Genomic DNA, 26,533 nt, shown 5'->3' on the forward strand with positions numbered 1-26,533 from the left:
ATGTCTCCTGAGGAAGCGCCGTCAACACCGTCGGTACACAGTGAGCGGCAAACCCCCCTAGCGACGCTGTCACATATCAATCTGCCGCGCCTAGAGCTTCACCACTTCTCTGGCGACCCCGCCAAGTGGGTATCCTTATCAACTTGTATGATAGCACTGTGCATCGCAACACCGCCTTAACAAGTGTAGTCAAATTCCAATATTTGCTCTCGATTCTTTCTGGCGAACCCCTCGCTTTAATCAAGAATTTCAACATTAGTACAGCAAATTATCTAATTGTGTACAATATCTTACGTCAGCGTTATCACTCAACAAGACGCTTGGTTACTCTACATTTGAATCATTTGATAGATTTACCCGATGTTAGCAGTCAGTCAGTACGAGGACTCAGAACATTCGTGAACACTTTCCATGAACACAGTGAGGCTTTGAAGGCCATTGAGTGTGACGTAACCACACAAGCCAACCCTTTGCTTTCAGCATTGTTACTTCGTAAATTAGATGGAGATTTACGCAAACGTCTAGAATCTTTTAGGTCCTCGAACGAAGAGGAAACACACACTTTGCCTACAGTCAAAGACATAATCTTGTTTCTGAACACAGAATGTAACATGAGTGAAGATGCAGACCTCCACTCGTCAGCAAAGAAAGCTCCAGTTAAAGCTTTCAATCAGCGATCTCAAAAGGTCACGCGGTTTGAAGACAAACACAAACGCACCGCTTTAGTAACAGCTCACAATATAAATAGTAACAGTTGTTTTGCTTGTGGTAACTCTGATCACAAAATCCATGTTTGTCCCACATTTCTAAAGCTTTCACCAGCTGAAAGGTTTCAACTTGTAAAACGAGAACGAAAATGCTTCTCGTGCTTGAGAGATCATAATTTGCCTCAATGTCAATCGTCGCATACTTGTAAACGGTGTCGCAAACGACATCACACATTGCTACATCTCCAGTCAGGCGCGACTGAGCGAAGTGAAGCAAGCAATCAATACTCGACACGTCATCAATCAGCTGTGGAGCGACGTCACAACACGACTCATCATCGATCGATACCACAGCCGAGAGTAGCGGGAACACCTCCTCCAGCTGACGTCACGAGTCCCACTCCAGTTACGCTGTCTACGACTAAGACACTGCCACCTGTGCATCCGCCACAACAGTCAACGGTACTCTTAGGTACCATCTTAGTGAAACTAACTGCTGAAAATGGACAATCCCATGTTTTCCGCGGATTACTGGATTCCGGAAGTACTTGTAATCTGATAACGTGTCAGGCAGCCTCATTGCTAGGAGCAAGACGTTATCATTCAAACATTCAAATTGCTGGTTTATCACAGCATGCCTCTAACACACGTGGCATGTTATCTCTTCAAGTCAACACTTTGTCAGGTCAGCTTATAGCTCCTGATCAGGAGTTCCACATCTTGGATAAAATATCTGTGAACCTCCCAAGGGCGAAAATAAGTCCAGAGTTGTCGCATCTAGTTAAACATTACACCTTAGCGGATCCGACTTTTGACACCCCTTGCGGCATTGATGTATTGTTGGGTGGATCCATAATACCCACTGTCTTCACACAAGAAAATCATAGTTTAGGACCGGGACTGCCACACCTGATCGGCACTCAGTTCGGCTTCATACTTATGGGAACAGCTCCTTGTGTCACCCCGACAGAGCCAGTTAGTAACTATTCGATTGCACTTTTGTCTACTCACGACAACTCGCTTCACACAGCATTACAAAAATTTTGGGTTCAAGAGGAACCGCCTATCATCAATCACAAAAGCATTGAAGAAACAAAGTGTGATGAACTTTTTGATAGTACTCATACGCGAAATGAAGACGGACGGTATGTTATTCGATTACCGTTCAAAACAGAACCCAGCTGTTTAGGCTCATCTCGAGCAGCCGCAGAAAGACGTTTTGTATCCTTAGAAAGGAAGTTTCAAACCCAACCACAATTCGCTGAACTGTATAGGAATCTTATGAAAGACTACAAAGCAACAGGTCATATGACACTTTTGGATAAACATCACGCCGACGAACCGCACTACTATTTACCCCACCACGGAGTAATAAAGGAAAGCAGCTCTACTACCAAGCTAAGGACTGTTTTTGACGCAAGCAACAAGACCACTTCAGGTTTGTCCTTGAACGACGTGCTACTAACTGGAAGGAAACTACAACCAGACATTTCCAGTATTTTAATAAACTTCCGCTCTCACGCTATAGTGTTTTCATGTGATATAAAACAAATGTATCGACAGATCTTAGTGCATCCTGAAGATCAAAACTTTCAGTTAATCTTGTGGCGAGATACTCCGGAACAGGAGATATCTACTTTTAAGCTAACAACAGTGACATATGGGATGAACAGTTCTCCATATTTAGCAATCAAGACACTCTCGCGGCTAGCAGAGAACGAAGGACACGCCTTCCTGGACGCAGCCTACGCATTGAAGCATCACACCTACATAGATGACATTGTGACAGGAAGTGCTTCACTAGAATCAGCTATCCAACTGCAAGACCAACTCATCCAGCTACTGGCGAAGGGAGGATTCGAGTTGAGAAAATGGGCTTCGAACGAACCCCGACTTCTGGACAGACTACCAGCTACTCATCGTGAGACGCCTCGCTTTCTGCAGGACTCACAATCTACGCAGTTCTCTATTTTAGGACTCCATTGGGATCCAGTTGAAGATTGCTTTCGCTACAATTTCAAACATCAGAGAGGTAGCTTAACTAAGAGACATGTATTAAGTTTAATAGCCAGATTGTATGACCCCTGCGGCTTCTTATCACCACTGATAATGGTAGCGAAAAGTTTTATGCAGCTCCTTTGGACACGAGGGCTCCAATGGGACGAACAATTGCCACCTGAACTAGCTGAAAAATGGCTATTGTTTGTGAACGACACACGGGATCATCTGGGTGACATCAAAATCGATCGCGTATTTCCCCTCCACGCCGCCAGCAGCGTAGAACTTCATGGGTTTTGTGACGCGTCTGAAAAAGGCGTCGCAGCCGTCATTTTTATCAAGTGTAACCAAATGAATGAGGCCCCAGTGATAAGACAAGTCATGTCGAAAACTAGAGTATCTCCATTAAAGAAGATCACAATACCACGCCTTGAACTCTGCGCAGCACATCTGCTGTCAAAATTAGCTACTTATTGCATTCAACAATTCAGCAATATTACTTTCAATCATGTCATGTTATGGAGTGACTCAACCGTAGCTCTACACTGGATAAAAACACCACCGTATCAGTTGAAAACATATGTAGCAAATAGAGTGGCAGAAATTCAGAACACATTTCCGTCACGGTTTTGGAATTATGTCACATCAAGCGACAATCCGAGTGACGTCGGATCACGTGGCCTATTAGCATCACAATTGAAAAACCATACACTATGGTTCGAAGGTCCCCAGTGGCTAAAACTGGACCGACAAACTTGGCCTCATTTCACCTTCTTTGAAGATAAAAGGGAAATCGAGAGAGAAACTAAAGAGACTCCTCTGAGCGTATTACAAAGCTCTATTGTTGAACATTGGGAAATATTCACCAAATTTTCCTCTTGGAATAAATTGATCAGAATTATGGCCTATATTTTAAGATTAATCAACAATTGTAAAAATGGATCTTCAACTGACAAATCAAAACTATTGTCTGTTATTGAATTGAAAACAGCTAAACAAAAAATCTTTAAGCTTGTACAGCAAACAGCTTTTTCTTCAGAATATTTGTTGTTAAAAAAGAATAGCAGTGTAACAACGCAATCCGGAAATTGCAGCCTTTCATCGATGTGGCGGATGTTATTCGCGTAGGCGGCCGGCTAAAAAATAGCCATCTAAACTATGAGTCACGACACCCCGTGCTACTACCAAAACAACACCCAGTAGTAAACTTGATTATCGATTACTACCACCGGATACACCTGCATTCCGGACCACAGCTGACTCAGGCTCTTCTCTCACAAGAGATATGGATCATCTCTGCTCGCAGTGCCATACGTTCACGTATTTTCAAATGTACTACGTGCTTTCGTCACAAGCATAGAAATAGAACACCACTGATGGGTGACCTACCTGCCTCTCGGGTTACACCCTCAAGGCCATTTCAGTCTACAGGAGTAGACTACGCCGGACCCTTTTGTGCGCGAGTGCATCATCTTAAAGCTCTTAGACAAATAAAAGTCTATTTGTGTATTTTTATATGCATGGTAACCAAGGCTGTGCACATTGAGTTAGTGACAGATTTAACCACCGAAGGTTTTTTAGCAGCATTAACCCGTTTTGTATCACGACGCGGTCTGTGCTCAACAATCTATTCAGACTGCGGAACTAACTTCATTGGTGCAGAATCATCTTTGAAAAAAATATTAAGTGAAACCGTGAAAGCCTCAACGGCTATGGACAAAATTTCACATTTTGCGAGTTTAAAGGGCATAGACTTTCGTTTTAATCCTCCAGCTGCCCCTCATCAAGGCGGACTCTGGGAAAGTGCCGTAAAAAGTGCTAAACACCATCTCCGAAGAGTAATGGGAGGAACAATCTTAACTCTTCCTGAATTCATGACGTTAACGGTTCAGGTTGAAGCCATGCTTAACTCAAGGCCGTTAACTCCACTCAGCGCTGATCCATCAGACCTATCAGCCTTGACTCCAGGTCATTTTTTTGATTGGGACTCCGCTTGCCGCTCTACCGGAAGCTGACCACCACAACACTCCGACCAACAGACTACGCCATTGGCACTTGGTACAAGCCTTCCATCAGAGGATTTGGAAGCGATGGCATCTAGAATATCTTCATTCGCTGCAGCAGCGCTCCAAGTGGACATCACCACAGCCTAACATACAAGTGGGCGACCTAGTGCTCATCCAAGCTCCGTCACCACCTTTAACCTGGCCAATGGGACGTGTCATCAAAACGCATCCTGGTGCAGATGGAATAGTAAGAGTGATCACCTTAAAAACAATTAATGGTGTTCTCACTAGACCAGTTGTCAAGGTCTTTCCACTTCCTATGGAATGACAAATGTAAATAAACAGTTTTGTTTTCAAGAGTTTTGTTTGTAACTTTGTGTTAACTATGTTTTATATATTTGGTTTTATCAACTTTAGACTAAGTGTGTTATTACCATATGTATCTTATTCCATAGCCAAGATTTTATTTTTTTTCTTTTTCTCTTGAAACCTTATAATGTTTCAAGGAGGCGGGAAATGTTAGGTTTTCATATTTAGTCATATCAATTAATCAAATTTTACGCATTAATATAGATTTACTAATAATTAGAATTGTATGTTATTTAGAACTGCTCTTTGCCCACCATTGTCCGATACCATTTTTATTATAAGCCATCTATTTCCACTTATCTTTGTACACACACACACACACACACACACACACACACACACACACACACACACACACACACACACACACACACACACACACACACACACACACACCCACCTGCATTCCAAATCTATATTGGTCCGATCGTCACGTGGTATGAGGTGACTTCTGCCGACCAATCAGGCGTCCAGGACGCGGACAAGAAAAGCTCCCCAAGGCATCTCTCCAGTTCTTCTTAAGACTCCGTCTCGCTAGGTTGTACGTCAACACCAGCTTTAACCAAGTTCGGGCCGTGCCCCTTTGTATTGTCTCTTGTGAACCGTAAGCTGTTCTATGGCAGTTAACAGTCCCTTCGAGCCGGACATTATTTGGTTAACGAGCCAAAAGTAACTTTGTCGCAACGTTCGTGAGTGAACCGAAAACAGTGTCAAGTGAAGGTGGAATCTTCATGGTGGAATCTTCATCCCTCAGCAAGCACTCCACCAGCGCAACGTTCCTTGGAATCAACCCAGGTCGAACTACAATCAACCCAACTTCATGTGTGTCGAGGTATCAGACAATGGACGTTGCAAGGTAACAGTGTTTCATCATTCTTATTATGGTCCTTCGCAACTAAAGACAATCTTCTTTTCAACCAAGATTTAAGATCCTCAACTAATTCGGACATTTTTGGACAATTTAACAGAAGAAGAAAATCATATTAACACTTGTATTTTGCTCTAATTGTGTGCCCTTTTTTCCTAATATTATGTTTTGTGATCTCATTCGTATTTTTATTTTTCCCAAACGACTAAGAGTTATTCCTTAGAAAATCAATGTATGGGCTCCACCTGCTCAGCTATCGAAGTATGAGTTTTTAAATATTAGACATTTTATTGGTCCTTCGAATAATTGCGGTCCGCCAAGCCGGATCTAACATATCTTTGGGTCCTTCTGACCGGATATTATACACAGCTTAAGAAAATAGAAGCAAACCTTAACGGTTATTTTCATTCTAATTAAATGCTGTTTGATTTTACATTTGTTATTTGTATATATTATATATATACGAGTATCTTATTTCCACATATTATTTGCAAAATAATCACGTATTTTTGTTGCATTTTCTTAGTAGCCCAAGCATATGAAAGTGATGTATTAAACTCAATATTATTCTTTAAATGCGCCTTGAACATTTAACACCACGGTTTAAAGTTATAGTTCTTCTTCCTGATAACTTCTATAAGTAACTTTAAACCATACGAATAGTATATTTCTTAACAAACAACAATTATTCCTCGTTACCATGAAAACACAATTTTAAACCTAATACCTTTGAAAAATTTTTTAGGGCAGTGGCATTTTGAGCAATTCGGCTTCAAGTTCATACGGAGAAAGTTAGCAGAGTTCATATTCAGTCTTCTTCCAAACTATGACCCTAACACCACGGCTGAGCCTCTGTCGTTTTTGCTGGTAAAGTTTTCAAATGGTTAAGTAAAAATATCACACTTTTTATTGAATACTATTCACGTAGATGTTGTCTTGCATGTATGGCTTTATACGTTGTGTGAATATTAGTGTTAGACAATTAAGCCTTGAGTTTCGATTGCAGCAACTCTTGACTTTGACTTATTTACCTGTAGAACAGCAGAAGTACTATGACCTACTTATTTTACTGTATTTTAGCTGTATGTAATTAAAGTATGGGCACCAGCCACTACTCCACATATATGTCCGTTATTATCTCTACCGCTGAGGCACTACAGTTCATTACATATTTGCATAAATTAAAAGCAACTAATCACTCTTCAATATAGTTATACAATGTTTACAATCACCATTTATATGTATTTCACCAGACGTTATTAATTTTGGGTTTTTAGACTAAACGAAAGTGTGTATATTAACGTAGACACACTCAAAGGAAGAGAAAAACGTTGCGAGTTGTAATGTAATAATAAACGTATTTAACTGTTAAATTGGCGCCACAACTGCTTGTTGCCAGAACATGATCTAAAGGTTTTCCCTTGTGATATTAACTTTTAAAAGTATTTATTCACTTGTTTTTGTTTTAAGTGGTGTACGTTCAGTATTCCAGAGCCAATTGTTATAGTTCAAGTACTCAACCTGGTTCTGAAATGTTTGGGAAAGTTTGTCTTAAAAAAGTTATAAGTATTGGGGGTTGTGGTTGTGATCGAAATATACAGTAAAAGTATCAATAGGGTTAAAAATATGAAATAATTAATGTTTTCTAAAATTATATTTCTTACGCTTTACACACTGAAACTGACCCCCAGACAAGTAAATATATTTTTAATTTCATTTATATAAAATAGTTCTTGAAATTTATGGAAAACTTCACCTTAGAAAACAATAATCGTCAGTTTTAGGAGTTGTAGTGGTAGTCAACACTGAAAAGTATCAATAGGGTTGAAAAAATTAAAAAGTAAGTCTTTTTTATAGAATTATATTTCTTAAGCTTTACACACTAAAACTGCCCCCAGACAAGTAAATATATTATAAATTATATTTGGACATTTTAACTAACAATTTTCTCTTCCTTTTAATTTCCTGACAGAGATTAAATTATTTCATGAATGTTAGTATAAAGTAAAAATATTCAGGAAAATTGTTAAGGAAAGATCCCAGCTTGATATTTTGTATCCCTTTCGATGCTGTATCGTTTTGATTCTTCTAAACGCAGCGTGGTTGACAATCGATTTCTTCCGGGTCAACCAGTAAACTCAGATTGATTGTGTCATTTAAAAGCTTTATATGAACATGCGTAGGTCACCCTGCGTTGTAACTGTACTATCTGATTCAACTAGACATTGTTGCAAGATCTGTACTAGATGTTTATATTTACAAGCATTGATCTTAGTTCTTTTCTATCTGGATTAAATCTAAATATACAAAAAAATAATGGTGGAATTACATTAGTGAGAGAAAACTAGCGACTAATAGTGATCCACGACTTGACTCCCGAGGCTCTGATGGCGTGCTGACAGGGATACGTTCATTTACTGTTTATGTTTTCAAATATCCTGTGATATCAGCACACAAAATCTCGTTTTCCACTGCTGGTACCTAAATAAATATTCGACCGCAAGTTATGTCTCCTTTGACGTCATCAACGTATTGCCTCAGTTCAGACCACCAGGGTGTTTGTAAAGGTAGTACCTGTGTCCGCTACCTGTGGTCGTGGTCTAACTTTCAACACAAAATCAGTGATAACAGGACGGAAATTAATAATGGTGGATATTATTAAGAATATGTAATCAAAATAAAGATTCCACGAGGTTAGTAAATCTATGAATCCCATTGTTAGAAACTTTCTATAGAAACTAAATTATAACGGTTTCAATATTTAGTAACTTTTAACCGTTGTGAACTTAATTTTTATGAAAAGGTAAATCCAATGTTAAGCATTGGTCTTAATCTTTTATATGTGGTGAACGTAGAAGTCTTATCCTATCAGATCCTAATAATATTAAATCAAACTTATCTTTAATAATATTGACACATCTTTCAAGTCAGCACACTGTGGACTTGAAAGATTGGGTGCAATTAGGAGTGTACATCAAGATCAAATTAAACTAAATAAGGAGTAACCTCTATATTTATATTACTTAAATTGCAACCGAGAATAGAATATATTTCCTTTTATATCAACCCGTGTATAAAATAATTTTTTTTCCTTGTCCTAATCTATTAGGACTTTAATAATAATTAAACATTATGCAGTCTGAAAACATTTAACGCTTTTATCAAGTATTTATACTGTAAAGATCAATACGTTTAGTGAGAATGTATGTATCTATATTATTCTTTTGTCGAGGAAGTGCATATTGTATGCGGTAAATGGCAGCACACGTGACTTAATCTACATATCTCTATTAACCTAGGAGGGGAGTATTACATGGTGAAAGGGCGACGACCTGCCCAAGGACTGGCCCTAGTACCATGTAATGCTCTAACCTGGGTGCGTATAACAGTTTCACTGCAGCCATTGCTGTTGGTTCTAGTAACAGTGGTGGATGCACGGCAACTTTTAAGCACAGGCAGTCCCAATCCCTGCCAAGGTTGGTCATTACAAAATTTTAAAGTAACATTTTTATAGATCTCATATACATTTCTTTCGTGACATATTTTCCGTCTTTATATTATTACATGATAGCGACATTTATGTCTGATTTGGTTGCTGTAACGTGTTTTATGATGTTTGTAGACTTTATTCTGTGTAACTTTCAGGCTTGTGTATTTATACCAGACAGCAGTTTTTTTACAAAATAGTTTTTTTTAACTACTATAATTAAAAGCTAAATGTTCTGAACAAACTACCTAAGTGACTGGACTTAAATAAAATAAACGTATTAGTAATTATGTGTTTTAGTATTTATTTTAAATGTACCAGATGACTTCAATGTTTTGAAATTTTCCCAAATGATTGTTCGGTTGTGATGGATTAATGTATTTTGAAATTATGAAATAGTTTTCACGTAAATTATATGCTTCGTACTTTTATAAATATTTTTAGTTATAAGATTTAGTTGATTCTTCACACGTTAGTGAACGCATTACTTAAGAGACGATACAAAAGTATGAAACTTTTGCACCGGAATAATATTGTAAATAGAAACTATTACTGAATAGAGGAATTGAAATGAGGCTGTATTAAAAATCGGTGGTAATTAACACTTTACACACATTTTTAATGTATTTAATTAAAAACGTGCTGACTAGTCAAAACATAATCTCGTTCATTAAGCCATTTGATAATGAAGCATTTTACTCAGTTAAAAATATACGACAAATCAAAAATTAATTTTTCTAGAATTTTAAAGAAGAAATTATTCTAAGGTAAGTCTCTCTTTATCTGTGGTATATTAAAGTTAACTGGTTGGATCGAATGGTTTCTGGACTTGAACACTAGCACTGAATTAAACATGAACTCATATGAAACTGGAATTTTAATTAACTGTATAATAGCTTTGCCTATCAATCAGGGGGATATATCAATAATAAATTAACCTACCGACTTGAAGTGCGTGTCCTTGACCAGATATACTTAGTTCTATCCTTATAGAAGCGGTTTCGATAAATATTAGGAAATGTTTTACTTAGACGTTTATTCCATACTTCTAAATTTTGTTATAGAAGAAACTCCAAGAGCTCGAATATTAATTACCGTTCTAATATCGCTTAGTGAGTTACAAAAAATATACAAAATATTGCACTCAACCAAGTCTTTCATCACAAATACTTTCTCCAGAGTGTTTTAAACAACAAATCAATGGCATGAATAGTTTAGCACGCAATTAACATTACGTCAATAGCTTTGCCTATTGTCAAAAATTCCAACAGTTTCTGATGTGGAGCATACAGTGAACGTTGTATGAGTACATCATACTACGTACATGTATGTAGAGGTTTTAAACATTACCGAAGTAAAAGTACAAATAAATGCTTTAGTGGACTTTGCTGCCGTATACATACAAAACGTTAAGCAGAATTTAAACAAATATAACTAAAAAACGAATATAGCACTTTATTTCTCTTGATTAGTATTCGAGTATATTTATAAGTTCATATTAGTATTTCTGAATTCACCGCTTTACTCATAGAAAGTAATTTGAGTTACATCGTAATTTTGAGCTAAGCGTTACATTGTTAACTCCCCACAGTAGCAGGCCTATTATTGTTTCTCTCCATGCTTAGTTATAAGAGTATATCGTATATATATATATATATATATATATATATATATATATATATATATATATATATATATATATATATATATATATATACATATAAAGCAAAAAGCCTTAATAATTATCTTAATATAACATGGCTTAATAAAAAAGAAATATTCATTTATATTCACAATCACTTGGACATTTTCTTTTTAATTTTCATGTGAAAAACAATTAGTATTGTAACAACCACAGAAACTTTCTTTACTAGCCAAAAGTCATTTATAAAAATTATCTTATTTATAAGCAGTTTAAAATGAAATTCGCTACACATTACGACAACTTATATTACAAATTTCAAGTCTATATTACAGTAACACACAGTTTTTTTTTCCTTTTCTTTTGTACATCAAGAACAGCACCTTAATATTTTCTTCTTTTGTAAATAAGACTTTAAGTGATGGCGGAAATATTTCCTGCAAAATCTTTCAGATCTTACCCTTCCCCACTAAAGCAGACATTTTGATGGACAAACGTCTAATCCAATGTATACAAGAAATGACTGTTTCTTCACTCTGTCTGTGATAAAGAGACGGTGGATTGACATTAGTGTGGGATTGCTAGTGATTCCCAGCTAGATTCCCGAGTTCTGGCAGCGTCCTGACAGTAAATAGTGCATAATCTGGCTTGGTCCCGAACCTCCAGTGACACCAGCACACGCTATTTCGATTTCGGCTGCTGGAGCGCAAATGAGAACTCGACCGCGAGTCGGACTGGCGATTAAGGTACTCATGTCAGTCTGCCTTGACGTCAGTCACTTCTTGACTCAGTGTTTTAGTGACCTCATTTATCTTTGTCGACATCATGATTTTTAGTTTCTCCATCAATACAAATCCATGAAAAATTACTTGCGTAAAAATGACACTGGTAATTAGAATAGCTATGACGTTTTATCAAACTATAATAGATTGTTTTTATTTAAATGATACTTCCATCAGACACTATATCTAGCTTAGGCCCAAAGTTCAAAGTCTTAGACAACTTGGCTACCGGAACTTATATATATATATATTCACTTTAAATCACTACAATATTATCCATGCTAAGTATTAGTGTATTAATTTACTAATTATGTTTTGATTATTAATTTGAAATTATGTTTCAGCAGGCTATATTTCTTATCGTCAATGCGAGATGACACAGTACCGTAAGTATTTGGGACAATTTAAGTGTAAATTTAATGCCATTCTGAAACTACAGTTCTAGTCAAATCTCAAAACTGTTATTTTACTCTTTTATAAGGTAATATAAATAAATCAGCCTACTAATTGATGTCATATTTGTGATTCGAGTGTTTTGTTCTGATTATTTTCAGGTGGCTTCGGTCCTGCGTTGGCTTGTCGTCCCCTCTTTGACATCACGTAACACTACTCCACGTGTGTTGCAAAACACACAAAGTATGAATGATGATTGAATGGAATAGTGTGAAAGTATGTGTGCGTGTAGAACTACATTTAACTGGAACTATAATCCTCCACTACACAACATATTAAGGTAACTAAATATATCTGCCAGTATTAGACTTAAGTTTACATATTTGTCCCATGCATAAACTGAATATAAAAAATATTTATTTAATTAGGGTATATTTCTGTAATTATATTTGATATATTGGGTACTCTACAGTTTATTATGATAAACTGTTACATGCTGTCTTTTCTGATTGTTGCAGGGTGATGCGGCCAATGCGGCAGGAAGTCGCCCCACTTACACTTATACACACACCACCCATACACAGGTAATGTATGGTTCAACTTAAAATATTTAAACTAATTTGGTTAAAATTGTTGTTTCAGAATGGCATACTTATATTAATTGGTTTAGTATATGTTTACATGATAATAGTTAATAATCTTAATATAATTAATATTACTCATGACAGTAGTAATAATTTGGTAAATTCTATTGCAATATAAATGTAAATCACTACCATAAATGAATCGTACAGTCCTCCATACTTCACTTGTAAACAAATGGCCTGTTTGGTTTATCTTATTCCATATTTACTTAGTACAGATGAAAGTATTCTAGAATCACAGTGATTCAGTTTGGATTTAAAAAAAAAAATTTTTTTGGATTCTATGGGTTTCAAATTAGGGCTCGTAACAAGTATGTTAGTTTCTGTCTTACAATAATATTGTATGTCCGTTTGTAAACTTGCTACTATAAATTACAGGGATCCGGAAAGTTAAATCACAATAGAAAGTGTGCGATACATACATACATACATACATATATATATATATATATATATATATATATATATATATATATATATATAATTTAAAACATAGTTTTAATTAGCCAAATTTAAACTATTGTAACTGAGAAAACAATTAAAAACCACTGTATGTGTCATATGTTTAAGTTCATTTTGAGGTTTCTTGTATTCTGTGCATCACTCATATAAAGTAAATTAGGTCTCATGCTAAGAGTTAAAATGTTAATCCTCCACAATGGCATGCCTATTTTTGCTTCTCTGCAAGCTTAGTGATATAAGTGTAATTAATGTAAATAAAACTTTTATATACATCCTCATATTGCATACTGTTTTATTCTCAAAGAAGAGTCGTTTCATATATTACAAGCTATTGGTTTACTATTAACAAATGTTTCACTTAAATTTGTATTAAAAGACACAGTAAATGTTAAGGCCAAACTATATTTTTAATATTTTATTTGAAGTCCTTCTATATTATCATTATATACAAGCGTATGCTAAAGTAGTAAGGAGAGAAATATTTATTGAATAAAAACATTATATTCTACATAACGACAATACTTGAAAAATTAAAATGTGCGTAAAATGTTGGAATTATTGTATAATCCTCCTTTGAAAGATTTTTAGTGTGACGTATTTAGCACAGGTTTTATACATGTTAAATTCCAACTTATATGTATGGATTTATATGTATTATTGCAAAACCACTTGAATAAAACAGTAATTTTATAACGATACATTGTTTTAAATCAATACAGTTATTTACTTCAACAACATTGCAACCACATTCGGCGCTCCTTAGAGAAGTCATAACTTATTCTATACATCCAATAGCATTTAATGTAATTTGTAATGTTACAAATATGAATATTTGACTAAAATATTTTTACATATCTTTTGGAAGTAGCATAAACTCATTTATGGATAATTTAAAACACTTCGTATATTATTTATAAACCATTACTCTTCAAGTGACATTTTATTGCAGACCAAGCGTTGATTTGGTGACTTAGTCAATTATTATATGTCGTAAAAATTACAAATATTGAAATAACTTCTCACAAATAAACTTTTTCATAATGCTATAAAATTTTATTCCTTACTTAGAATTCTAAATCAATATAATTCATAAAATATCTCTTACACTACTGTTTTTCCACAATGATTACTTCTAAATCCATAATTTATTGGCTGATCGTAAACGAAGCTTACAAAAATTCACTTCCGTGTGATTATTAAAAATTAAATTTGCTAATAGCAAAACATTGTACCGTAAAAGAGTTAAAAAATACCACCAAGTACGATCTGCGTAATGTTATTTATTGAGATAAACCAAACGTTGATTGACAGTAAATATTGTAATTTAATAAATAAGTATAAAGAAACTGTATACTTTGACTATTATTAAATTTAAACAAGAAAGCCAGAAAGCAATTATATATTTTTGTTTTAGTTTTACTATAGTTTAAGTATTGATTTTACTCAAAATATTCCTTACTTGAATTCTAAATCAATACAATTCATAAAAATATCTCTTACGCTATGGTTTTCCACAATGACTGCTTCTAAATCATTAATTTATTGGCTAATCGTTAATTTAAAAGCCTAACAAAAATTCCGTCTGATCATTTAAAATAAAATTTGCTATTGACAAAAGATAGTACCGTAAACGAATTCAAAAGACCAACAAATACGATATTGTTAATGTTATTGATTGAGATAAACCAAACGACGATTCTTGGTAAATATTGTAGTTTAATAAATAGGTATAAAGAGACAGTATACTTGAAATATTATAAAATTTAAGCAAGGAGTCAAAGTTATTTCACTTAAAATATGAAATCATATCACTCTGTTACAAATAATACGTTTATCCCACGATAATACCTGCAATAACTTTAGGAATATAGTATCAGTCAATAGATAAAACAATCTCATTCTCTTTATTTTGTAATCTCCTACTATTATTATTATACACTGTAAATAAATAGTTAAACTTAATTTGTATTCTGATGATTATAGTTAGAAATAACAAATAACTCAGTATGATATAAATGTGAAATTTAATGATGATAAATTAATTGACATACAAGTTTGAATTTTGAAACAAGATGGAGGATACAATAATGGTAAATTTTTAAATACAATTCTTAATTTTTTAGGGAAGGGTGGTCGTGCTGGCTTAATGAAATAGAAATATTGGGTATTTTATTTTATAAAAGATATTGTAATTTTGAAAAATAATTGTTGTTAAATTTTAATTATATTAAAATTGAATTATTAGCCAAATCGAATGTTCCTGGGTTTTATGTTCTTCCAATGAATCACTAGTAAACTTAAAAGGAATTTCTCACCCAATGTCTGTCTTCTGCTTCTTTGTACTTCAGTGATAATAAGAATTTAATAAAGTAACCTTTCAAATATCTGCTCTCTTCACTCTTCAATAATCATCCCTGCATACTGTATCACTGACTTTAGTTCACTTTATAACTTTTGAATTTTTATATGTAATAAGGTGAATTTTGATTAATTTTGATTTCGTATTTATTATTGTTTGTAGTTAAATTTGAGACAATTTATAAATAATTATTCCTTAATTATTATTACTAATAAATTTCTAAATTAAATTAGGCCTAAGTATTGAAATGAATGTGAGATGGGCGTATGAAATGAGTCATTACAATTTTGTTGTCTTATAATTACCTCCAGTATGCAGGATATCTGTAACATATCCCTGGCTCTCGTTTTTTGCTCCTTCACTTGGAATATATACTGAAACTTAGTGAACTTAATGTTTGTCTGAATATTCATAGATTTTACGAAATCAGACCCAATCCTCTACAATTTCTTCTCTTAACTTAAGTTCTATAATAGATAATGTTTATCTGTTGCATTTTCCGTACGTTTACTTTGTAACCTGAACATTAATCAATATTCTTCTTTATAAAAATACCAGTAGAAATATTCACAATAAATTCAGTTTCGTCTAACTTCCGTTTTGGTAAATTCCATTAGGGAGGGCTCATCCCAATGTCTTCCTGTGGTTTAGAGCAACTCCATAAATATTTAGTAGTCTTTAAGCGAAAGAGTAAAAGCCATAAGTACCACATATCTTGGAAATATAGCTAAGCAATTTTCTCTTAAAATGGGTCTCAAGGTAGAAGCCAATCTTGTAAATAAATAAGTATATTTAAGAAGACTAATTCAGGCCTAATATAAACAGAGTTATAGATAATATACAGAGTCTTCAATCCCTATTACTCCTATTAAAGCTCTTGATAAAAACTTTTTATACGAGTAATGTTTAATACTTGTGTTTTTTATTTATTAAATAGTAGTTTTTTTTTTAAATATTATTAGAGACTCAATTCTTTAACATTTAAAGTTTTCTATTCTCTATTACTTTTATAAATATTTTGTAATACTTTTACGTTTCATATATTACAATAATCACTTACTTCTCCATATTATATTTATATTTTTATCCATATTAGTTTCTACAATTGGGTCAGTATCATTTTCACTACAAACTTGATTTACCAAAATAATTACTTAGTATTACAAAAATGAAATTATGGGTTTATAATAACTGAAATAACAAATAAATATCCTGGAAAAATATCTTATAAAAACAGAATCTATTGCTCTCTCATATCCAGTTGTATAAGATTTCATCCTTTAAAATTGTTACATTTAATTTATTTAAAAATAGTCAAATATTGGTGTCCACGTTTCTTAAGAACAATAATTAGGATTAGGATCTGTTTTACTTAATTTTTTATAGTGAATCTAAGGTAAAGACTGATGAAATTCAGGAATGAATAATAACCAGATATAATAATTTTCGTCCTGGATTCATTTATACTCTGGTATTTGTTAGCTAGAATGTAATTAATCAATTTATTTTTAATCCTTTTTTAAGTGTCGCCAGGACGAACTTAGTAGTGAACTAGAATAGGAATTAGTATAAACCCTACTGAACCTTTATTTAGGATCCGATGAGCTTTATATACTGCTATAAAATTAAATCAATTTTAGTGTACGTTGTATTGATTAAAAAATAAGTTATTACTTCGTATATTTATTCAGACCAGTAATTTACCTCACATTTTAGTCTTTTTCCTTCTTGGCGTTAGAAGTTATTTAGTGGATGTAAGTCAAACTTGTTACTAATAGCGGAGATGATTTGATTTTGTAAATTTTGCAGCATTCAAATTGCAACTTAAGTAACGTAACCTATAAAGTTCTATAATAAAGGAACGTCTGCAGACGAAGGGATACATCCAAAATGCGATATTTTGGATTGTTATGTCAATAATAATATGAGAAAACCGATCAAGCAGTTAGAAAACAAATCATTGTAAAACCCTACCAGATTAAAGATAGTTTTATTATTTTCCATATGATATAATGTTTTGTATTTTATTGTGGTTTATTATTCCCTTTCAAACAATCTTAACACAGCTGTCATTAATGTTCACTTTTTTAGTTCACATCACACGTTTATATAACGCTTTGCTTACGTTTCGGTATAGCTGTAATTCAACTTTGAAAGCATATAAACATGCGTGACGCGAAACAAATGATTTTTCCCCGTGCAAACATTACATCTAAATGCCACAAAAAGAAGTAGTCACTTCAATCAGGAGCGAAATCAGCCTCTCACTAGGACTCCTGGATAGTTATTGGACGAAGAAAAGTCTGTCCTAACAAAATGGCCACGATAGTTCCGCCTCTAGCGGCTACGTACCGAATGAACGTGACGTTACGTTCCGTGTCGCGAAAATAAATACATTATTAATATGCAGATGTCCTCTATTTAAACGGGTTATTTAAGTAAAACTAATATCCTAATTTTACCACTTTAGTAACTGTTATAGCTTTTGAAGGAAACAGGATTTTTCCGGACATTTGCCATCGTTCAGTGAAACAAAAAATCAGTAACACTACGTTTCGTTAATATTTCCTTCTCACTCGTATCAAGATGAATGTCAATTGGTGTAAAATGCATTGATCACTAAATTTAGTTGTTATAAAGCTCGGTACATAATTCGTAACTATAATTTGTAAAGAAACTTTATTTTATATATAAAGGGCTAGGAATGGAATTCGTTACTCATATCTGCCGAAAGCTCAAACTTCGTATGACATATAGTAGAAAGAAAAACATTGCACACTATTTTAAGTTTCAGTGAAATTTATGTAAAAAGTTTTGAAATTGCCTATGTAAAACTGCAAAAAAAGAATTATACTGTGGCTGTTACTATAATTAAAAAACATATACAATGAACACTAAGACAAAAAACAAACCACCGTATTTGCCTCAGTCATATTAACATTGTTTGCATTTTTTTTTTACATTAAAACATTAAACCAATATTTAACAATTTTATTATTTTGTGAGGCCTTTTGATATCAAAGCTATCTTTGGCTTTTGTGATGTGTCTGAAGAAGATATCTTTGATATCGAAAGGCCTCACAAAATAATAAAAGTGTTAAATATTGGTTTAATGTTTTAATGTAAATAATTTATCAGTACCAATATAAGCTCCATCTACAACATTGTTTGCATTCTTTACGTTACTCATGGAAATTCGTTTATGTTTGACGCTAGGGGTTATAATCGGTATTATCTAAAGTGCAGGCATATTTGTGCTGATTTACAAGCAACATAATTACATCAGTATACTTCATAAATATAAAAGCTTTCATAGTTGTGTTACCCCATTGCTTACTTATTTATACACAATGAGATGTTCTTTCACATTTAAAAACCTTAAGAAATATTTAGTTTCATGTGAAAATAAGTTAAAGGTAAAGCTAAATTAATATTCATTATGACTGCACGATATTAAATACAACCAAAGATTCGAAATTAATCTATCTATAAATAGCATTGTTAAAGTTAAATGGTCAGTGCATTGTTTAGGAGTGGTCTTGATATTTTATATCCGGTAACGTAGAACCCTTATCTTGTCAAGATCAAAATTTAGCATTAAAATTATATATATTTATATCGATATATCTCTTAAGTCAGCACATTGTGCACTTGAAAGATTTTGTAGAATTATTATTTACAAAACCTTGACGCCAAGACAATAAAATATATATGTGGTAACCTAATATTAATAATCTATATTATTTAAATGGCAACCGAGAATCAAATAAAAGAATGAGAATCAAAAGGTTTTCCTTTTATCTTAACATGTTCGTCTTATTAAAATAATGTTTTCTTGCCTGAGTCTGCTTGGACTGCAATGATAATTAATAAATGTATAATCTGAAATCCTAAAACGCAGTTATATAGTATTTTTACTTCTAAGTAAAATACGTCTCAGTGAGGAGTTACGGATCTTCATTATCCTCTTGTCATGTAGACGCATGTTGTATGCGATAGATTGCAGCAAAGTAACGTAAACCGAGATACCCCAATTCTCGAACCTAATAAGGGAGGGGAGTAGTACATGGTAGAAGGGTGACAACCTGTCCTAGGACTGGCCCTAATACCATGTAATGCCCTAACCTTTGTGCGCATAACAGTGTCATTGCATCATTGATGTTGGTTCTAGTAACAGTGGTGAATTCACGGCAACTATATTAAGCACAAGGCGTCCCAATCTCAGTCTAGATTAGTCATTTAACATTGTTTTAGATTTCATGCAAATTTACTTTGAGACCTATTTTTCGAGAGATTTTTTAATCTCTTACTAATCACAAGTTATAACGAAAGTTACATTCCAACCAGTAAAAAAAAGTTTTTTGTTAAAATATCAAGATGGTCGAGCAAGCACATTGCTTAGCTTAACAATCAGACATTTCTTCGTTATGTGTTACTGTATTAGGAACGTAATATTTTACTATATACAAATTACTTTAGAAATTAGAGCCAAAGAGAATGGCTTTTGTAAATAATCCCAACTTGGACAGACTGGCATGTCGCTTAGCTTGACGACTACCATTTTGTCAATACCAACTTTCTGTATTGGGTCAAATTCTAGTTCTTCTATATAAACTAGAACAAAACTGTCCTGATTCGTGAAACAATATTTATATCATGAAATTCCGGCATACTACTGGCCCTGGATATTCCACTTGTTAAATACAATTTTCTATAATGAGTTTATATTCTCATTCTCCAGTAAAAAGCAATAGAACATTGGTGAAATAAGTTTTATATATATTTATTAAGCGAATATTCCAAATTGGTTACTCCAAAATGAGGGGTCACCTGATAGGGGTTTGTATTTTAAAGTGTTTAGTTGCCCCCCTTCACCCCCCTTTAGAAAAGGGGGCAAAATTTTTAACAACTTGAAAGATTAAAAAATATGTTATAACAGGTAGTGTCAAGGTTTCACAGTAATGGATATCTCGGGCCGTTTAAATTATATCCAGGTGTGCCAGGACATAAAAGTCACTCTGTAGTTATTGTATCCAGATAAATTATTCAAGTCAGCAGAAACTGAAATGAAATGAAATGAAAAATGCCTTTATTTACAGAGGCGAAGTTAGGACTTAAAAGTCCTCTCTACCACTTAACCTCCACTATAACTTAAACTGTTATGACAATAAGACGCCATTTGTATCTCAAGAAAAGAATTAGTTATTTGTGACGTCTGCTATAGTCTATAAGGCCCGTTCCATCTCGACCTGTAACACAGGAGTATAACATATAACAATTTATTTTAAGAATCTTTAAAAATCTTTTTTTTTTAAATCAATTGTAATTTTGTCAATAAGTTTATGCAGCATCAGAAAATAGTAAAACGATTTTAAACTTATTGGAAATAACGTTAGTATATTTATTCATAATTTTTATAATTTCAATTATCCATATTTAAAAACATACAAATTTTATAAACTAGATATAAAAGTTATAAAATCGAAGTTAATAAAAAATGAAAAATAAAATTCATATTTTAGTACACGAAAGTTAATAGAAGAGTACCTTACTGAATTACTTTAAAATAAATAACAAAATTGCAGTATTTTTCTAAATATAAACTTAACAAGAAACTTACAGATTAATTTTAAAATAAATAACAAAATTGCAGTCGATTAAAAAGCAACTTACAGATTACATTAAGTACAAGTATTTAGTCTAGTTTATTTGTGTAATTCAACAACAAATGATATGTTACACATAATTCATTACCTGAATTCCAATACTTATGAAAGTAAAACCCCAAACTACAAATAAAAACGTATTATACCAGGATATGGGAGCCTATTTGTTTAGTATAACCACACAACCTGCCTGAGATTTTAGTATGAAAGAAATAATTCGATAGACTTACTATTTTGGTGCAGTTTAAATGGGAATGGTCAAAAATATAAAATTACATTTTTTTTAGTTCGGATTAAACTATATTTGTAACCTATGCAAAATAAAAAAAAATCTTCTTTTAAAACCATGTTTAAATTCGCCTTTAATTCAAGGTACCTGATAGTACCTTGAATTAAACCTGTTTCTAGGCCATACGAATAGTCTATTTCTTAACAAAGAACAATTATTCCACGTTACCATGAAAACACATTTTAAAAACCTAATACGTTTGAAAAATTTTTTAGTACATTGGGATTGTGAATCAATTTGCATCAAGTTGGTACGGACAATGTTAGCAGCGTTAATGTTCAGTCTTCTTCGGACCTGTGACCATTCCACGGATGAGTCTCTGTCGCTTTGAAGAAAAAATTCTTCAAATGGATAAGTCAAAACCACAATTTTCATTAAATACAATGTAGGTGTTGTCTTGTATTTATGGCTGTATATGTTGTATAAATATTGGTGTTAAACAATTAAGCCTTGAGTTTAGATGTTAGCAACTCATAACTTTGCCTTATACCCGTAGAAAAGCAGTAGTACTATAACCTACTTATTTTACCGTATATTTAGCTGTATGTAATTACTGCATGGACACAAGCCAATACGTCAAATACAAGTACATTATTATCCTTACCGCTGAGGCAGTACAGTTTATTACATATTTGCAGAAATTAAAAACAAACTAATCACTATTTAATAAAGCAATACACGCGATTGTTTTGCGTTGTTCACAATGTAAATTTAAGCGTATTTCCCTAGACATTTTAATATTATATTTTCCGACTAAACGAAAGTGTGTATAGTATCGTAGGCATGCACAAAGGAAAAGAAAAATGTTGTCAGTTGTAACGTAATATTAAAAGTATTTAATTGTTAAAGTGGTGCTATTACTGTTTTTTTACCAGAGCCGGTCCTAAAATTTCTCCCCTATGATATTTATATTGAAAGGTATTTTACCTGTTTATTGGTTTAAGTGGTGTACGTTCAGTATTCCAGAGCCAATTATTATAGTTCAAGTGCTGAACCTGGTTCTTAAAGGTTTTGGGAAAGTTTATCTTAGAAAAAAAGTTATATGTATTGGGAGTTGAGGTGGTGGTCAACATATAAAAGTATCAATGTGGGTAAAAATATGAAATAATTAATTTTTTCTAATATTACATTTCTTACGCTTTACACACTAAAACTGACCCGCAGACAATTAAATATATTTTTAATTACATTTACATATTTTAGCTAACGATTTCTCTCCATTTTAATTGCCTGACAGTGATTAAAATATTACCTAAATGTTAGTGTAAAGTAAAAAGATCCAGAACATTTTTTAAGGAAACATCCCAGCTTGATATTTTGTATCCATTTCGATGCTGTATAGTTTTGATTCTTCCAAACGCAACGTGGTTGACCATCGATTTCTTTCAGGTTAACCAGTAAACTCAGATTGATTGTGTCATTTATAAGCTTTATATGAACACGCGTTGGTCACCCTGTGTTGTAACTTTATCTGTTTCAACTATACAATGTTGTAATATCTGTACTAGATGTTTATATTTATGCACATTAATAGTAGTTCTTTCCTATCTTGATTAAATCTAAATATACAAAAAATAATGTTGGAATTACATTAGTACGAGAAAACTAGCCGCTAATAGTGATCCACGACTTGACTCCCGAGGCTCTGATGGCGTACTGACAGGGTTAGGTGCATTTACTGGTTATGTTTTCAAATCTCCTGTGATATCACCACACACAATTCCGTTTTCCATTACTGGAACCTAAATAAATATTCGACCGCAACTCGTTTCTCGTTGTGTCTTCATTGACGTCATCAATGTATTGCCTCAGTTTGTTTCTCCATAAACACCTCCAGGGTGTTGGTAACGGTAGTACCTGTGTGTCCGCTACCTGTGGTCGTAGGCTAACTTCCAACACAGTATCAGTGAGAACAGGACGGAAATTATTAATTGAGGACATTATTATTAATATGTAATAAAATGAAAGATTCCATGAGGTTAGTAAATCTATGAATTCCATTATTAGAAATTTTCTATAGAAACTAAATTATAACGGAATCAATATTTAGCAATTTTTAACTGTTGTGAACTTAATTTTTATGAAGAGGTAAATCCAATGTTTAGCAATAGTCTTAAAGTTTTATATGTTGTGAACGTAGAAGTCTTATCCTATCAGATCCTAATAATATCAAATCAAACTTTTTTTTAATAATATTGAAACATTGGGTGCAATTAGGAGTGTACTTCAAGATCAAATTGAACTAAATAAGGAGTAACCTCTATACTTATATTACTTAAATTGCAACCGAGAATAGAATACATTTCCTTTTAATATTAACCGGTATATAAAATGAAATATTTTTTTCTTGTCCTAATCTATTAGGACTTCAATAATAATTAAAAATTATGCAGTCTGAAATCATTTAATGCTTTTATCAAGTATTTATGCTGTAAAGATTAATACGTTTAGTGAGAATTTATGGATCTATATTATTCTCTTGTCGAGGAAGTGCATATTGTATGCGGTAGATGGCAGCACACGTGACGTAACCTACATATCTCTATTAACCAACCTAATAAGGGAGGGGAGTATTACATGGTGGAAGGGCGACGACCTGCCCAAGGACTGACCCTAGTACCATGGAATGCTCTAACCTGGATGCCCATAACAGTTTCACTGCACCATTGCCGTTGGTTCTAGTAACAGTGGTGGATGCACGGCAACTGTTTTAAGCACAGGCAGTCCCAATCCCTGCCAAGGTTGGTCATTACAAAATTTTAAAATAACATTTTTATAGATCTCCTATACATGTCCTTTGTGGCATATGTTCCGTCTGTATATTACTAAATGACAGCGACATTTATGTCTGAATTGTTTGCTTTTAATGTAACATGTTATATGATGTTTGTAGACTTTATTCTGCTTATCTTTCAAGATTTCGTATTTATACCAGAAAGCAGTTGTTTTACAAAATAGATATAAAAATAATATGATAAAATTAAAAGCTCTTCATAGATTATCTTAATGTATTAACGATGGATTTAAACTATTATTAAAGAAAGTATTCCTTTCATATTATATGATAACTTGCCGACATTTTTTGTAGTAAATTTTCATGTGAAAGAATCAGAATTCAGATCAATTGCTAACAACCTACAGAAACCTTTTCTTTACATAGCCAAAAAAGTCTTTAAAAAGAAATGATCTTTGTTTTATAAGACAGCGTTTCACCATGCAATCTCACACTCATACATTACGAACCAAGGCTTATATTACAAATTGCAAGTTCAATATTACTAATAATACGAGTTTTTTCTACTCGCTTTTCTCTCTGTACGTCACAGATCATGAACACAGATATCATGTTTAAACTACTAGAGGATTTACTAATGGTAAGTTTGTGTTTTTCTTTAAATGATTAACTTTCAATCTAGACCATTTTGGAAGAAAACCTTTCAATAGCCCACTTTAGTTTAAAAACATAATCATATATACTAGACTTTTAGATTTTTCAGTGCAAAAAAACAAATAACTTAAACCCCCAAAACATGCTGCTATCTGCTAGCTGGTACGGTCCAAAGTTCATACGGTCTTAGACAAACTTGGGCATGTACCTGAAACTGTATATACAGTATATATATATTTCATGCTGTTTACAAATGACGTAACAATATTATCTCTTTGCGTAAGTTAATTAGTTTATGTAATTTAATTAATTATTTTTTGATTATTAATTTGAATAATCAATGTTTCAGCGATGATATATTTTCTTTATTCTCTTCAATGCGAGGAATGAACACCAGCTTAATCCGTAAGGTATTTGGGACATTTAGGTGTAAATCTAATGGTCCATTCTGAAATGAGACTACGAGTTTTAGATCAAATCTCCAAGGAAATGTTATTACAGTGCTTTTATATAGGTATTATCAAATTAAAATCATGCCTATTAATTGATGTCCATATTTGTGATTCGCGAGGGTGTTGATTATTTTTAGGTGGCTCTCGGTCCTGCGGTTTGGCTTGTCGTCACCCTCGTTTGACATAATCCACCGTAACAATACTCCACGTGTTGTTGCCAAAACACACAAAAGTCATGAAGTGAATGATTGATATGGAAAAAGTGTGAAAGTGTGGCGATGCAGGGTGTAAGAACTACATTTAAACTAGCAACAATAGATTCTCCACTACTCAACAACATATTATAGGGTAACTAAATTTAGTATGCTAATAAATATACTTAGTAGTTAAACGTATTTATTTTAATTAACGTATATTATTTTATATATTTATATTTAGCTTTAAGTTTAAACTGTATGGTCACCACTAGGTTTTACTATGTTCACGTCTATTACATGCTGTCTTTTTGTGTTTATTGTTACAGGCGATGATTGCGGCCATCGTGAGGCGAGGAAAGGTCGCCCGCACTTACAACTAATACACACACTACACATACTACTAGTGTAAATGTATTGGTTGTCTACTGTAACAATATTTAAATTAATTTCTGGTTTTAAAATTGGTTGTTTCAGAAGTGGCATAACATTATATTAATTGGTTTTAGTTATATGTTTAAACATGTGCACAATAGCTTAAATAATCCTTAATTATTATAATTTACCTTAAGTTGCCTGGTTACTGCCATAGCACTTGAGTCACTGATGGAGCAGGTACATTAATGTTTATACCTTAATATAGGTGTATATGTTAATTATTCAAGATGCCTCTTAAAATAATTATTAGGCCATAGTCAACAAAGCTTGAAATTTATAAATTTATGAAATTACCTGATAGCTTTATTTGGTTATCTACTGCATATTTATTAGAATTTAAACTATTAAGCTAGACATTGACTTCAATAAATTGTATTTTTATTTAATTA

At 33.1% G+C, this 26,533-nt stretch overlaps 1 protein-coding gene across 1 annotated transcript; it reads left to right on the forward strand.

Annotated features, from left to right (window-relative positions):
• LOC124373577 lies at window positions 1-26,089 on the forward strand. The gene is made up of 5 exons (XM_046831939.1): window positions 1-145; window positions 352-3,530; window positions 4,674-4,958; window positions 12,771-12,836; window positions 26,036-26,089. Exons 1-5 carry the CDS (start codon window positions 1-3, stop codon window positions 26,087-26,089), a joined length of 3,729 nt encoding a protein of 1,242 aa, XP_046687895.1.
• Window positions 26,090-26,533: the final 444 nt, after the last annotated feature.

Source organism: Homalodisca vitripennis, unplaced genomic scaffold (genome assembly GCF_021130785.1).
Source record: "Homalodisca vitripennis isolate AUS2020 unplaced genomic scaffold, UT_GWSS_2.1 ScUCBcl_5903;HRSCAF=12860, whole genome shotgun sequence".
NCBI classification, from domain to species: domain Eukaryota; kingdom Metazoa; phylum Arthropoda; class Insecta; order Hemiptera; family Cicadellidae; genus Homalodisca; species Homalodisca vitripennis.

Coding starts and splice junctions, on each gene's coding strand:
- LOC124373577 (XM_046831939.1), top strand. CDS start 1: ATGTCTCCTGAGGAAGCGCCGTCAACACCGTCGGTACACAGTGAGCGG. Junction 146..351: donor GTGGGTATCCTTATCAACTT/GTATGATAGCAC, acceptor ATCATTTGATAG/ATTTACCCGATGTTAGCAGT. Junction 12,837..26,035: donor CACACACCACCCATACACAG/GTAATGTATGGT, acceptor TTATTGTTACAG/GCGATGATTGCGGCCATCGT.